General features: G+C 41.0%; 1 protein-coding gene across 6 annotated transcripts in view; it reads right to left on the reverse strand.

Moving 5' to 3' along the window:
• The window catches only part of RAD51B (RAD51 paralog B), a 642577-nt gene that overhangs the window by 48698 nt on the left and 576857 nt on the right, over window positions 1-17022 (reverse strand). For 4 of the 6 annotated variants that reach the window (XM_079127116.1, XM_079127121.1, XM_079127117.1 and 1 more), the window contains one exon: window positions 1667-1770. The exons of the other annotated variants lie outside the window; for them this stretch is intronic. In XM_079127116.1, coding sequence (XP_078983242.1) covers window positions 1667-1770 — 104 coding nt within the window. The remainder of the gene's footprint in view (window positions 1-1666; window positions 1771-17022) is intronic. 6 annotated transcript variants of the gene reach the window in all.

Below are 17022 nucleotides of genomic sequence, written 5' to 3' on the forward strand. Positions count from 1 at the left end.
ACACTGACAAAATGGAAAGGACTGGATTAGTTATTACAAGGAAAAGAAAAATGTGGCTCTAACTTCTTTAGCTACTTGCAAATTCTAAGTGAAATTAGTGAAACTAGGATGTAGGAGCCTCCAATCCATGATATATAAGAGACCAAATCACAAATTCAGGGTATATTATAGAAAGAATATACCCTTTAGAATGCCATCTAAAATCTAAAACAGATTTGAGGGAAAAAGAACCCCACAGACATAAATTATAGGTTTTCGAGGAGTGGGTAAAGGATTCATGAAAATGAATGAATCAACACTATTCATAAGGAATTTTGCTTCCTTTGTGCAATTTAGATAGGAGCACTTGACAGTCCTTAGTAATATCTCTGATAACTGCAAACAAGGTTTATGTATCATGATTTACCACCCAGAGTACAAACCAAAGGTCATTAGGTTCTCCAGGAATATTTTTGAGGGTGTTTCACCCGAAAGAGAAGTGATGGAGCCCAGGAGACCTGAATCACCGGGGGAAAGGTGTCACTGAGGTAATGAGCACGCCCGGGTCTGAGAACTCAAGAATGCTTCTTGAACAGAAGTAAGTCCATTTGTCTTCTCAGAACAGGGCTGATCCAGTTACCAAGCTGGAATGTTATTTACACAGTCCCAAGAAGACCCAGAATCCTCTGGTCTGTAACCAAGCGCACTCATAAAGTTATGTCCGGAACAGGCAAAGGCTCATGTCTGTTTTTCATGATTCCTGTCTCCTTGAAAAAGAGCCAATTTACCTAATGCAGGTAAAGACAACAACACCTTACTCCCATCTCCAGAAAGGACCACCAGCACGATAGTTCATACCACTGTAATTAATAACCTGAATTTGCCATATGCTTAGCAAGTTGGGCAAATCTGGCTTCTGAATCTGCACCATTCAAAACACCCTTTTCCCTTCTGCATGTAGGAGAGATTGTGATTGAATCTGGTGACACAGCAGGATAAAGTCAAGGTAAAACATTAGAAAAAGAATTTCCTAAATTTGAAAAACATCAGGCAATGGTTTTCTTTTCTCTGGAGCGGATAGAGAAGATGGAAAAAAGGGGTACACAGTATAGCTTTCTGGACAGAAGTGGGGGATTCTCACTTGGGGCCAGAATAGAAATTGTAAACAGGGGTTTATGCATCAATGTAAAAGTACCTGGGATCTGGGGAAAGGTTCATTCACTGAGCAGGATCTAGCTGGCCTAAAGTTCTCTCTCTCTTTCTCTCTCTCCCTTTACACACACACACACACACACACACACACACATCACATATATGATATGTCACTAAAAGCACAATCATTATTTAATTTTTACACAAATTATCTAGTCCTCAACAAATATCTAAGTAGAATGACCATTTAGAGATAGGGAATTTGAAATCTCTAGAGGTGTGGTTCTTGGTTATTGCAAATATCAGGGGAAATGCTAACTTCCTGTGATTTATTCTTACATTGTTTTCCTGTATGTGACTAGTCCCCTCATTTCACTGTAACTACCATTGAGGCCAGCAGGGTTTCTTGATGCACCCTTGCCAGTGTTGGCCCAGGATGGACAAAGCGGCCATCACTTTCAGAAGAGGTTCTGATTTCTAGGTACATCTTGTTCTCTGACCTTGAAGGTGAAGAGAACACTGTCAAAGCACTCACCTGTCTTCTCTCTGAATCAAGGTACTGGAGAATCAGTCGGGTGTTCACACTGTGACTCCAAGTGTTTCCTAGGGCAGCAATTACACAGCTGGATCCAGAAAGGCCTGAAACAAGACAGGGCAAAATATATGGATGCCCTTTCTTCAAATAATATTTCATATAAAAAAGTCTAGTTATTACTTATTGCTTGGAGAGTACTCAGAGGCTTGGTTCATCACCACAGAAGTCGATGAATTAGAATAGGAGGAGGAGGTTAAAGAGTTTGAGACTGAAAATAAAGACCAGCATGTGTTTTCTTCAACCTCTGTGAAAGTGACCACCACTGGGCTAAACAATAGCAGTTATATGCCAATGAGGTTGCACTCAAAGCAGCTTGGAGCCATTGCTAATAATGAATCAAGCCCCTCAACATCCATGGCAGAAAAGCAAAATACCACTCTACAGCATCAGAGCCAGTTATGAAGTAGTCTTAATTTAATAGTTGTTAGACTTCTTTTTAGCTTGATAAGAATCTTAACTCAATTTTCCTTATCAAATAGAAAAAAAATGGTAGCATATACACATAAAATTCCTTTGCCCTCCTACCAACTGTACACATATACACACCCAGAAGGGGAATCTGGAAGATCTTGACATTTCACATTGAGTCTATTTTAGACAGCCCTATTCCAAGAGAAACATTCCTTTAACTTCTAAGACTCTCCTTGCAGGGGGAGGATCTGAAGCAAATTTCATCTGAGTTCCTTTTCTACTCTAATCTACACTAAAATGACTATCTTCCATCTCCAGTTTCACTGATTCCTCTTGACATCACAAGAAAACCATTCTCACTCCTTTCCCACCTTCTTCCTCCACAGAGGCAAACTTCCAAGTCCCACCACAAGAAGCCAACCCCCACTATCATGTCTGGTGCACCCTGGGGTCTCCTCAGAGCTCTCATGCCCACTTCGGCCCACAGCCATGGCAGGAATCCTGGCCTGGGGTGGGGGATGTTGGGCATTTCATCTGCCTCATATCCTCTGGATACCATTTCTTTTCAGCAAGGAGACTAAGGCAGAGAGACCGAAATCCACTGAAATATCTAAAATAAAATGAGGCCTTATTTCTCATTTTCATCCCCTACTTTCATCATCTGATTTGCACCCTCACCGTGGAGTAGGAATTGGTCCTTTTACCTGGCCAGCTATCTTTAAGGGTGGTCTGCCAACTGCACATGGCCTTAATCTTCTGGGTCCAAACGCAATAATGGCTAAATGCCATTTAGTGGTTATTAACTGGAGGTGACTTTGTTGACAATGTCCAACTGAGAGTGCTACTGGCATCCAGAAGGTAGAGACTGGCAATGCCATTAAACATCCTGTAATGTACAGGGCGGTCCCATGACAAAGAATTATTCAGCCCCAAATAGAATAATACTAGGTTGAGAACCCCTGGGTTAGATAATACCAGTCACATGTATTTTTCCTAGTTCAAGCAGGTCCAGGTATGAATTAAGATGGAAATCAGTAACAGGTCTCAACAAATGGGGATTTTGCTTGAAGGAAAATTTAGTGTAGGAAAGAATAAAATTTGGGATAACCTTGATTCATCATGGACACTATTCAAAAATTAATGTGAACACAAATAATCCAGCTTGTGCTGATCTGATTGCCCCCATTTCCCTATTTAAATCCTCAGTAATGCTCTATGCCTGAGGATAAAATTTATGTATGATCTATCAAAATGTATAAATGCATTCTACTGTCATGTACAACTAATTAGAACAAATAAAATTTAAAAAAATATCGGCCTCTGAACAATGCATTCTGGGCACTTCACCATCTGCCTCCCTCTCTCTTTGGTCTCAACTCTCTAAGCTCTATCACTGAATGGTTCACTGTGACCTCCTGACTTCTCTGTCCTTATCTTCCTTGACCTCTTGTCAGCAGCTGATAGAGCATCCACTCTACTGGCCTTCTCTGTTCGCCTTTTACATGTTGATTACTTCTTTCCCTGCCTTAGCTGTGTGGACCTCAGGAAGCTGGAGAGACCACATGTTTTCCTAATACCAAATGCTTTCAGTGGCTAAGAAGGTAAAGGTAAAATATGTACATTAGTAAAGAGTCCAGGTGTTGGCCTATCAATGTGTAAAAAGTCTGTATTACCATGAAGAGGTACTCTCTTCCATTCTTTTTGAAATACACAGCCCTCTCAGTCTACCTTTTATTTTCCACTTCTTGATAAAGACAATTTTTTTTTCTGCTATAGGAAAATCAACACTTGAGGAGCAATAGCAAATTATATTTGCATTTTTAAAAGTAGCTTTATTTAGATAATTCACACATCATACAATTCACCCATTTGAAAGATACAGTTCAATGCCTTTTACTGTACTCAAGCATCATTCAACAATCACCACAATCAACTTTAGAACATCTTATCAGCTCCAAAAGAAATCCCACATCCTTTAACCACTGTCCTGAACACCCCATCCTTTGCCCCCAGCTCCAGGCCACCATTAATCTACTTGTTGTCTCTATAGAGTCATCAAATGACTTTTAATCTTAGAATATTAGGGAGGTGACTAGGAGTAGCTGGGACTATGTTTGAGTTTTGAGAATTCATCCAGGATCTCAAGGGGCAGCCTCTGCTGTCATGAGGCAATGAAAGTTCATAACTGACCACATCTTGTTGAGTTTTAAAAGAGAAGACAAAAAGCAATATTTTCTGTAAAATTTCCTGATTTTTAAAATTTTAGCTTGATTTTTAAATTTTTGAATTTTGAAGACCACACAAACATACTCGTGAGCCAGATATCTTGTTCCCATCAAGCTAGCGATGTCTGCTCCATGTGGCTAGCCTCACTGTTGGCAAGGCCTGGGCAGGTAGGGGATTTCTAAGCATCTGTCTCAACCTCTAAATTGTCTCAGCAGCTGTCCTCCACTCTCAACCACAGGGACTGCAAGTTGGACATATGAGTTTTAGCACTGTCACTTTAATATCTTCAAAAAAAGCTTATACGTTCCCATATAAATGTACTCTTCCGTTCTTTTCTTCAATCTTCCAGTTACCTGCTTCTGAAACCTCAGTTCCATTTTTGCATTTCTTCCTCTCCTATGCTTTTCACTTGAATATAGTGTGAAGTCCTATTGATTTGTCTGTAAAATCTCACTCACCTCCACTTTCTACTTTACTCCTCCGAGCCCAATCTTAGACCCACATTAGTTTCCCCCTATGAATGACCAGGTTAGATTTCCACCTGGTGTTCTTGCTGCTGTCAGCTTCTCCATAATAAAGACCAACCTCTATTTTCTCACCTGTGAACTTTCTCCAAGCACACATAAGCACACTACCCTGCCACTTAAAACCAGCATGCTGAAAAACTTTCAGAGGCTCCCAAATGGCTTCAAAGAATTCTAAGTTCCTAAGATGGACACTCAAGAGCCTTCACCTGTGCCCAACCTGCCTTTTGCACTTCTCTTCACTCCACTTCACACAGCCTTTGCTCCAACTTGATGACTTCTCCCCCAATTCCCCTCTGTCTGGAATGCCCCTACATCCACATGCCCAAGACCTGTCCTGCCTTCAATGCCATGGTCCATGTGCCCACTTCTCTTATCATTACAGAAATAATGTCTTCCTCCTCTAAACTTCAATAAAACTTTACTTCACTCTTTCAATCTGACAATTCTATCATGACATTATATTTGTGTGCTTTTCTTATCACCCTTAATATATATTATAAAAGGGTCAGACGTATTTCTAATTTATGCCAGCATGCCTAACTCAATGCAAAATGTGAGACCCAGATGATGCTTAAAAAGAGTGATTAAATCAATAGTAAGTTATTTCACTAAACTCTGAGCCATCTTATATACTTGTTATAGCAGAAGATTTACATTCTTAATCCTATCTTGCTTAAGTTAAAATTAACAGGTTTGCCTTTTACAAACAAACTCTAGAAGCCAGTTGCTTACATATCTGCTAAGGAATAGGATGAAGAGAGACTGAGCTTTAAAGTTTGCCAAGAAAAAGCTACATGTGAATAATTAGGAGTTGCTAATTGGTTAAGTACCCTTTTTGAGATAAACTGGAGGAGTTTCCCAGGTCTAAAGGTAGACACAGGATGTTTTCAGAGGTTAGAGCCGCATTTGGGCTAGTAGCAAGTATTTTAAGAACTCCATGACTCTAAACTAATTAAAGCAGTAAACAAAGTACCATTTACTTGCCTCCTCAACAGGTAAACTCAGGTCTCAACTAAAGGCCATCCAAGAGTGCAAATGACCACAGAAGCTTTTCCAATAGAAACTGAGTAAGCTTGAGATGTATTCCCAGGAAGCCTTACAAACATCAAGCTACTGCAAGTTATAGTAGCAAGGCCTTGAAAGTTAATGATGATAAAATGTTTTTAAAAGTACTATACACTAGGCATTGCGTAAGTCCTTTAATTACTGTTTGAGTTTCATATCTTAGTTACATCTTTTTTGATCTTCACAGCAACCCAATGAGATAGATAATGTTATTCCTATTGACAGGCTGAAGCTCTAAGAGTTAAGTCACTCCCTTAAGGTCACATGGCTGGTTAAGTCTTAACCACTATTCCTAATAGCCTTTTGCAGACTCATTATGTCTCTCAAGTCAAATATCCTGTTATTGTGCTAAGCCTATGGGGGTCCGTGGGAGAGCTGGGAGAGCTCAAAGGCCCGTCTCTTTGGATGACACTGGCAGAGGTATGTTGTGAGCATCTTATCACTCATCTGAACTCTGAATGTCATTCAGGCTCCACACTCAGCTTCCTCTGTTCTGATGTACATTGATAATCTAGGGCAAAAGGTTTCCAGAGAGACAGCACATGTCCTGGCTCGGCAAATTATTTAACCTTGCTTAACTGGCCCTGCAGGTGGATTCACGCAAATCAGGTGGCCTGGAACTGACCTTCCCTCCTCAGAGGTTTAAAATCTGGTCAGGACTAAGTAGATATTTCACCTAATAGGGTCTCTAATATAGGAAAACAATTGAAGGTGATTATGGTGGTAGGGTCACTTGAGCTAGGGAGATGGAGAAGCTGTCAGTTATTATTTTCAACCAGAAGCTTAGTGGTCTCATGTCTTTTGACTTTTCCATCATTCCTATGAGAAAACTGATATAAATAATTGTTAATACTATACATGAGAAAATTAAGATATGGGAAATCTGCTTACTGGCTTTTCAGAAAAGGTGATTTCCTGCCCAGTGACCTATTTGGTCAGGAAACAGATAAGTGAATCTTCTCTGTGCTCATCTTAAGAGGAAGTTCTAAAAATTGGGGTGTTTTCTCCCTCTCTCCTTTTTGATGACTGTGATATTTAGATCTGCCAAGGCAGTATGACTTAATTGTCGGGAATTCGGCTGATTTCAATACAAATTTTTAAAAATAAAGTAAATGAACTGGCCTTTCAAAACATTTTCACTTGGGGAAATTGTCCATGGTCACAGCATTGAACCTGCAGAAGCATTTGGGTAAGCTACGTAGAGCAAACCTAATTTGTTTGTTCTGAAGTCAAGGCTGTCTAAAAAAGAATGTGGGAACATTCATTCTCCACTCTCTCAGAGATGCCTTTAGGTAAGTCAAAGCAAGTTCTCTTTCTGTGATGCTTACCCATCTGTAAAGTGTGAAGAATAATTTTTGCCTCCAGGCAACCAAAGGTTCTTGGTGACCCTTAGATGGAGATACTTGATATGGATAAATGACAGGAGCAATGATGATCAAACACGGAAGATGAAAGTCTAAGAAGAAAAGCTTAATCACCATATTCTCCATTTTTTATCCTGCTAATCATTAGAAAAGATAGTAAAACTTAGTAACGAAGTGGTTAAAACATGGATTCAGTTTCTGGATTATCTTTCATGCCTACTATCTTTTGGATTCTATTCCTTACTCCTTTGGAGTAGGAGTTAGTTATGAAGACAAATTTCTCACAAGGCAAGGAGCTGTCTCCCTCTCTATACACACAGGGTGTAGCCCTGGTGCAATCAGACCAGAGGAGGATAACTAGGTTGTTATGTAGCTTTAACTTTCAAAAAGGTAATGGGCCTCTGGTACCAACCTGTGTCAGTATTCAGAAGGGGCCTGTTGAGGAGCCTGTAATGAGAAAACTCCTCTGAAAACATTTCAATTTATGACTCCTCTCCTAAGCATTTCTGGGAGGTCATACTGAATCTCTAGTGCATAACAGAAAAGTGTTTGCCCTGTAGCAGAAGGGTCAACTTTAAAAGGATAGGCTTTTCCAAGTTTAAAAAAAAAAAAAAAAAAAAAAAAAAAAGTGAAGAAAAACAAAGCAGTGACTCCCAGAATAGGAACAGAGGAGAAGGAAAAGTTCGTGGCCTTAGAGGACTGAATATTCTGGATATTTGGTCCTTCCTTTCCCTTGGATGAAAGGCAACTTACTGAAACTAAGGAGGAATTTTTTTTTTTTTTTTTTTAAAGAGGGGGATGATCATACTTAAAAATGTTTTCAGGACTGAAGTAAGTCCAGGGAAGGGGTGGTATGTATGTTACCACTGAAACTGACATTCTCTTTCTTATCTCTGTCCTCACATTCTGAAGCCTGTTCTATGTAATGCATGAGAGCTGCTGACTAGCAGGCAGGGCCCTACAGTTCTATTTCTGACTAAGATCAGGTGGGAAAAGGGAGCAGCATACAAAGAACATCACAGTAGGCCTCAGTAATGACCAGTTATATCACCTCTCTTAGCCTCAGTTTCCTCATCCATGAAAAGAAGTTGTTGTTCAAACTCAAATGTTCCTGCCTGAATTAAAAATTTTGTCTATGGTACTCTACTGACAAAAAGTTAATTTCTCATTTAGGACCCCAGGAAGTCTGAGAATGCAATACTCCACACATTGTCTTTGAATTGCTATGTCCTACCCAGCCAGCACCCATTTATGGATACATACCATGCAAAAGTATGCCTCTTATTCTGACAGCAGATTTCTCTCCAGACTAGGAATTTTCTTTGTCTATTTTACCTATTAAAACCTTATGATGGGTAAATATGAACTGGATAGTGGCCAAGTTTCAGCGATACAACTTCACAATAACAAAGCTTTAGGGTGGGAGTCTAAGTCCTAGAGTAGGGATCAGGAGGGGATTATCATCTATTAAATTCAGTTTCTCCTGTTTAAAACCAGGTCCAGGGCAGTTGCTGAATTTCAGCCTAAGTTTTTCACTGGGGCATCCCTTGGAACTGGGGAAGTGATTGAGAATCTTGATTACCCCAATAGAAAGATGAACTAGAGGAAACATTTAGATTTGCATTTCCCCAAATTTCCAAGTAGTCTAAGCTATCCCTAGGGGTCATGTTCTATTCAATGCAAAATGACAGAATTTCAGCAACCACAATGGAAGAGGAAAAATGTGTTATAAAGGAGGGAGAGAGACTGCCTAGGCTAGGCTATTTCTAGAACAAGGATTCAAGGTGAATTACAAGCTCCATGAGGCCACAGGGCAAAGGTATCAAATAAAAGAGATTGGGATAGGCTCAGACATCTATTCTCCAGCATAATTAATTTCCTTGGGGGCTTGTAGTTCACTAACTGAACCTGTGAACCAGCTGTATTTAGTGTGCAGTCTACTTCCTTGGGTCTCTAAAACTGACAATGGTCTGTAGGTCAAGTTCCAACGGAAGTGATATTTTTGACCTAGCTCTATAAATAGAGCACTGGAAAAAACCCATCAGCTGCAATGGCCCCAGGACCACACGCTACCTATCAAGTAAGTAACCGCAGTATCTGTGCTACCATTTTAGTTGAGAAAGAAATAGTTTTTGTTATTTATAATCTCCTGAGCTCTGAGTTTCTCAAAATACTTTAAAGTTGTTAGTTTTCTTTCAGATTTACAAATAAAAGATCTGAGACATAAAACCACGTAACAACTGCCTCATCCAATACCATATGCCCATGAGGAAGGCATTTAACTGGCTAATAAATAAGGTTGCTTCACTTTGGTAAAGCAGAACATTTCATTTGCAATGTCTCTTGGCTGGAGGTGAAAGGGACAAATGCAGTTCAGCTTTTGCCTGCACTACATACCTCGGCTGACTGAAGCCTCAATAAAACTCATTGCTGGGGAAAGAAAGAAATGTGAAGCAGAGAACAGAAAGGCAGGGCAGTCGGCACCTCTGGAATGCAAGATTTAGGTATGGATTAATCCTCTGTAGCAGAAGACGCAGCAGGAGCAGGGGCGAGGTAATCTCTAGGATAAAGACTGGTACATGCCAGCGCAAATCACTCAAATGATGACACTGGCTTTTGTGTGGGGAGAAAGTATTTCGTTTCCATAGTCATGAGTGGTCATCTAACCAGGACACTTTTGAAAATGGAATGGGGACATTTTAATGATTATATTGGGATAACAAGTAAATTGGGACTATAACCAAGATATATGGTCACATTCCAGGGACACCATGTAGAAAACAACCCAGAAGCTGGGTGAGGATGTTCGATCTCTGAGAAAAAGCTCAGTATGAAAAGCATCCCATGTGACAACCAAATAGTTCTGAAGGGGATATGCATAGGGCTTCTCTGCTGTGTTTGGAGTGACAATCATCAAGGTCCTCAAAGATAACTGGAGAACACTGGCAAACTAGAGAAGATCAGAACTGGTGTCCAAACAGACACCATCTCCTCTCATCTGCTCAGTTCCTGATATCCCCTAGGAGGTCATGTCCCTGAACCTCTTCTCCAATAGTTCAACCATCTGCCTGCTGTCTTCTATTTACGGGGGGAAATCCTGAATGATGACCTGGATCCAAGTCTCCTGACCCTTTGAAACAAACTTTCTAATTAAAAGTGAATTCACTTGTTAGAGAAAATACATGCCACCCTTAGGTAAATGCAAGCAAAATAAAGCAAAGAAAACAAAAAACAGACCATTTTTTAAAACCTGAGGCATTTTCTTTTTGAATTTCGGTTTCATTCAAGATAAAGTCAGAGCCAAGTATGGGGCGCATGCTTGTAATCCCAACTATTTGGGAAGCTGAGGCAGGAGGATCAAAAGTTTAAGGCCAGCTGCATCAACTAAGTGAGACCCTATCTCCAAACAAAACAAAATAAAATGGGCTGGGATATGTAGCTCACTGATAGAGCACTTGTCTAGTATTATGCAAGGCCTTGGGTTTGAGCCCCAGAACTCGGGGCGGTGGGGAAGGGGAGGGTGGTACAGGACAAGACAGAAAGATCAGAAAGATGCTTACATGAAACTTTTTTTTTCCACGATGGATTCTATCTGCTTGCTGTGAATTCTTCAAATTGCACATATCAGCTGTCTTGGCATGACCTTTGTTTTCTGCTCCCATATTGGAATCCCAGGCAGCAGGAGGATACCAGAGCTGGATTCTAATAAATCTCAAATATTATACATGGTCATCATCTCATTTTTGACTATCTGATATTTATTTCAGGTGACACTGGCTGACACAGAAGGAACACAGCTGCTTGCTCTGATCTTAAATTGTTTAAGCCCTCATGGCTGGGGACAGGGGTAGAGGGAGGATCACCCTCCAATGTGTGCCTTCAACCAGCTGACTTTGTAGAGAAAGAGGAAGGGTAAAAAAATTTTTAAAAAGGCATCTCCTTTATCAGTTACTCTTCCTGATAACTATATCACTTAACTGAAACTATATCATTTAACTGACTTAAAACTATAGTGAAGTAATATTTGGTAGCTTTACATAACCAAGGACCTGGATTAGACAATGAGAAAGTCAGATGGCAATGCACTGGACTAAAAAGCCAGGGGACACATGTGATTTTTTTTGGGGGAAGTCAGCTCACAAGGAAAACCCAGGACTGAGAGTTGGCTCCTTGCTGGTGCCTTAGCTGATATGGACTTAGGCCTGGATGAGATTGCTCCTGCTTCAGGCCCACACTGGATTATTGGCTCTATGAAAGCAGTTAAGGACAGAAGAAAATACTGTTATTTATCAGGACATACATTCTAAAAGAAAAATATTTTTGTGAAAACATCAGTAGCTTAAAAAAATTAACACAAAACTTTTCAACTTAATGAAGTCTCTAATCCTGGAAAAAAAATGTCATAAGAGGGGTACAGTGGCACACACGTGTAATACCAGCAACTTGGAAGGCTGATGTAGGAGGACTGCAAGTTCAAGGCTAGCTGGCTTTAGTAACTTAGCAAGAAATAAGAAACAAAAAGGGCTAGGAACCTAGCACAGTGGTAAAGTGCCCCTGGATTCCGGCCCTAGTACAAAAACAAACAAACAAAAAAAGCCATAAGGACATTATCGGGACACTTGGCAAAGTGTGAAGCATGCTGTTATATTAGATAATAGCATTGTATCAATGCTACTTTCCTGGGCGAAGTAATTACATTGTGGTTATGTAAGATAAATTGTTTTTCTTGGGAGATAAATGCTGAAATATTTGGAGATGGAGTAGCATGATATCTATAACTTTCTTAAAATGGCTCTGCAAGTATTACAAAAATAAATTGATAAGATGCAAAAGAGATAAAACGAATGTGACAAAATGTTAACAACCTAGGTAAAGGGTATGTAGGGAGTTCACTGTACTTTTCTTTTGAATTTTTCTGTAGGTTAGAATTCTTTCCCCTGGACCCTACCCCCTAAAAAATTAGTGTGAAAATTTAGTTTAGCCTACCCTAAGAGATGATCACTGATATAAAATTAGGACATTGAATTGATTTCTGGAGAAATTATTAGGACATTGTTTCTGTGCAACGGAATCACCAGAATTCAATGCTGAATTCTGGGTCGCATCCCAAACTTAATGAATCAGCATCTCCCAAGGTGCTGCCCAGGAGTCTATATTTTTGAAAAGCTCTCCAAGACGATGCTTAAATCACGTGTGAGACATTTGCTGTTTTGCTTGCAATTGTAGTCTCCTTGGACCCCATGGACAGTGCATGTACCTTTGTTTTATTTTTTATTTTTGTACTGGGGATTAAACTCAGGGGCACTTGGCCACTGAGTCACATCCCCAGCCCTAATTTGTATTTTATTTAGAGACAGAATCTCACTGAATTGCTTAGCGCTTCGCTTTTGCTGAGGCTAGCTTTGAACTCAAGATCCTCCTGCCTCAGCCTCCCCAACCACTGGGATTACAGGTTTCCCACTGTGCAGCTTCTTGAGGACACATTTGCATTAGCAAACCTCTACCTTGTATCTTGTGATATGACTCTGTCTCCTTTTCATTTTGAAGGCATCATTCTGGAGAATGTCCTTTGGCCCAGTTTTTAAGACTCCAGTTTGCTGACTTTATTCCCCAATCCACTCCCAAGGGGAATACAGAGAGAGGTAAATGCTCTTTAGAATGGCCATAATTCATCTGACTGGAGCTGTTGTCAGAGAAGTCACCCAAAACATTAATTTAGAAAGTCGTGGTGGAGGAGGGGCAACTGACAGCCTGAGGCATGAAACAGGCCAGGGCTGGTGCCTGGTCACTCAGAGACCCTCATAAAAGTCCCTCCTCAGTCATGCTCCCTGACCTGCAGTTCTTTAAGACATCATCTTTCAGCGTTCCAGCAACTCTTGTCTCCTTGGTGAGACAGAAGCAGAGTGCCTCTCAGGGAGTCAGGAGAAACAAGGGGGACAGGAGACAGCCACCCTGAGGTGCTTTGAAAACGCAGAGGACATAAGTGCGCTGATGAAATCAACTGAAGTGTTTCTCTCCTTTGATCTCAGGACATTGGCACAATCATTACCTCCATTTCATACAGAAGTGACTTGATCACTGAAATCTATTTCACTGGAGGCAGAGCTGGGGCCTGAGCCCAGGCCTTCCAGGACTTTCCACGGTCCCTGTGCTTCCTTTCTGGCATCAGAAAGCACATCATTGTGGAGAATGCTTTTAATTATCACCTTGCCCAGAGCGTGAAGATTTATTGTTATGCTTTTCTCCCACCCCGCTCCATTGCCCCTTGCCCCTTGGGGAAGCAGAGGATCCTGATAGGAATCAGGGTATATTCATGCGTGGGAGGGAATGGAATGCTGGCATCACACAGGCCTGCTGCCCCTGAAGGCTCTCAGAAGAGGGTGAGGGGAAGAAGTGTGGTGGAGGGGATCTCAGTTCCCTAACTCCTGAGTTTTAGATGAGAACCTAAAGGGATTTCATTTTCCCACACTGGTGAATTTGTCTTGACTGCTGAGTTCTCTCAGTGCTGCTTATATTTCCTCTACATCTGGAACTGGGCTTCCTGAGTCAAGACCACAAGAAGCTGGGGCGCTTCTCCTTTTGGGAGGTATGTGCCCCCACATATGCGCACACATGTGAGAGGGATCATACAGGTTAGGGATGTCCCTATGGCCACCCAGCCAACATAAGGCTCACAACAAATGGAGGCCATAGGAGGGGGAAAAAATTCCATTTTTGATAGGCAATCACAGTGGCCTCCAGAACAGAGGTTGCAAGGTTCTAGCAACATGCAGATTTCTAGAGTGTGCATTGTTGGGAGCGGGGACAGGTGGGCAACAGAGATGACCATCCTTTTTATTCCTCAAGTGCCCTTCACAGGGATGTTCCAATCCTCAGGGATCCAGTCAAGTATTTTCAGGCAGCTGCCTCATAAAGGGAGAGGGAAAATAATGAGAAAATGTGCTGATGCTAGTGGGGTTATTTTAACTGGGGGGAACTGGTTTTGGTGAGCAGTGGATAGTCAGAACACATCTGCAAAATATGAATTCTTAAGCAAAGCAATTTCCTTCTTCCTTGACAGCCACTATTTATCCAGAAATAGGAAAGAAATATCCAGAAACAGGTTTACTAAAAATGACCACTATCAGCAGAGTAATCAAGACCACCATCGTGTGTCATGTATCCCACATCTCAAATGTCAGTTGATGTAACATGCAACAGTCAAGACTTGTGAGGTAACATTTTAGGATAAGTAGTGTGTTCCAGGTGCTAGGTTAAGTGCTTCACTTACATTATCTCTATGAGGAAGGTACTATTATGGGACCAATTTTACTTGGTAAATGGCAGAGCCAGGATTTGAACACCACAATCTAGCTCATTATTTCTGCTTTCAATGATTTGTTCAGTTATTTAGAAAGTATTACAAGAGTGATTATTTGTCTTCCCCTGTGGGAGGGAAAACTTGTGGAACCTCACCCCCACCCCATTTTCTAGACACTCTACTTGTCTTCCTTATTAACTTTTAATATGCAATTTCTTTTTCAGAGTCATCTGTGCCATCCTAGAAAAGTATATTTTGATAATGTTCTCTCCTTGTTGCTAGGAAACTCTTAGTCATATGATAGGCTTCTAGCAATTGATACCAAAGAAAAAGAAATCTCCAGGTTTTCTCCAACTGAAAATATGTAAAATAACCCCAGTTGCCAAAGCCATGACTGGCTGTCTTTCTATGATTATAATTTACACATCTGGTTTACCTTCTTTGCCAGAAATGTATGATTATATATCTTAGGACATTCTATATTTTATGGCATTTTAAAGTAGAATTGCTTTGTTAATCATCACCATAATTCCATTGATATTTACATGATTTTTTTTTTTATCAGTGTTAACTCTACAGTGAAAAAAATAAAACAGGGGAAGTTAAACATAAGAGTTAAGAAGAACCCTGAAGAAAGCCCATGTTTTCATGTTCTATGCTTCTGGGGTGGGAAGAGGGAAAAAAAATCATAACTAATATCTATAAGGACCTACTATAAAAAGCTCTTAATCATCACAACAACAAAATGAAGCAGATACCATTATTGCTCCCATTTTATAGATAACAAAACTTTACCTCCATTGTACAACTAGCAAGTAGAGGAGCCAGGATTCAAAACCTTGCACAGGACCCCTGTGCCAGCCTTACCCAGGATTCTGACAAGCAGCAGTGACTGGGATTCTTGCTCTGAACACTTCCCACACCAGCAACTGAATTAGACTCTAACCAAGGATTATTAAAAAATCCTTAAACCAAGGATGGCCCATAAAGTTTTCATGACATTATCATAAGCCCACATTTATGAAACAAAGTAACGGTACACACAGAAGAATCGCATGTTTATTATTTTTTGAAATAAAAGATTCTATCATTGGTCCTTAGAAAAATGATGTACCCAAGGCCATGCACTTAAATCACTGGTCAGTAATGGGACAAACACCCCTTCATGTCCACCCCTTCAGTCTGTTCTATTGGTTCACTTGGCGGAACCCGTAGACTCACTGCCTGAATCTGGGTACTTCTGAAGCTGTCTATGGCTCTGTTTAAGACGAAAGGCTCCCTGGCAACCCTAGCTCTAAATTAAAAACAGCATAACAACAACAACATAGTAGCAACAATAAAATAATAAAAAAATAGTGGAAGTAACTTGGGGGTGTAAAACTTTCGTTAAACTGATAAAGAGAAGGAAAGGGAGTTCCCTATTTAAATAGGCAAGTGCCTGCCAGCAAGAACCTAAACTTGTTATTATTCTGTATTTTCTTTTTTCATGACTGGAAAGTTTTTCTATTCTGCCCCCTTCCATCCTTCTCAAAAGAATCACAAACTTTAAAAGTAGCAAGCCGTCACTTTTTAAAAAATTTTAAATAAAAAAAAAATAGTGATTGCAAAATTGTTTTCTCTGGGGGAAGGGCAGACTTTTTCTTAGGGAGAGCTAATTTCATAGGATTGGAAAAGGAGAGAGATGAGAGGAGAAAGGGTGGGCGCACAGAAGAAGGGAGGCGGGAGAGGGATAAAGAGGAAGAATCGCTGGCTTCAAAAAGCAACATTGTCCAGAGAGGTGAAAGGGAACAGATGGCCGTGGAGAATGTGGCCCTCAAAGCCCCGAAGAAAAGGGCAATGCTGACAGATCTTGCTGTTTCCCATTGACACTTGGGTGTTCTGGGGTGGGGAGCCGAGGCCAGTGCAGGGGACAGATCTCTTCCCAGCGGCTCACTGGGACACTGGTGCTGAGGCTCACTGAGAAAAAAGAGCAGGCATAGGGGTGTGGGGCAGCAGCTGTGGCCACAGGGGAAACCACAACAGTGGGCAGCAGCAGGGGCCTGTGGGCTTCCATAGCCTTCTCTGCTGGCTTGACCCAGGAAGGTTAGCCCAGGGCTGGACTTGGTCCTGGCAGAGGTGAAGGAAAGGACAGGAGCCAGAGAACCCACAGGGGGAGGCATGTCTGGGGTAAACAGATACCCAGGGAGAGGGAAATGAAGAGAGGATTCCAAGTGCTTTTAGAAGATCGAAGACATTCATACTACAATAAACAAGAAATCTGGGTCTTTGAAAAAGGTCAGAGAATCCTGCCAAGTTAGTCTTATATTATTTCACAGCATCTCAGGGCAGAGAAGCAATTTGCTGAGGAAAAGTCAAACATGAATCGGTGGCAGACTCAGGAAGGAACTCTGAGATGGTCTCAGA

The sequence above is a fragment of the Sciurus vulgaris genome, assembly GCF_902686455.1.
Source record: "Sciurus vulgaris genome assembly, chromosome: 2".
In the NCBI taxonomy this organism is placed as follows: Eukaryota; Metazoa; Chordata; class Mammalia; order Rodentia; family Sciuridae; genus Sciurus; species Sciurus vulgaris.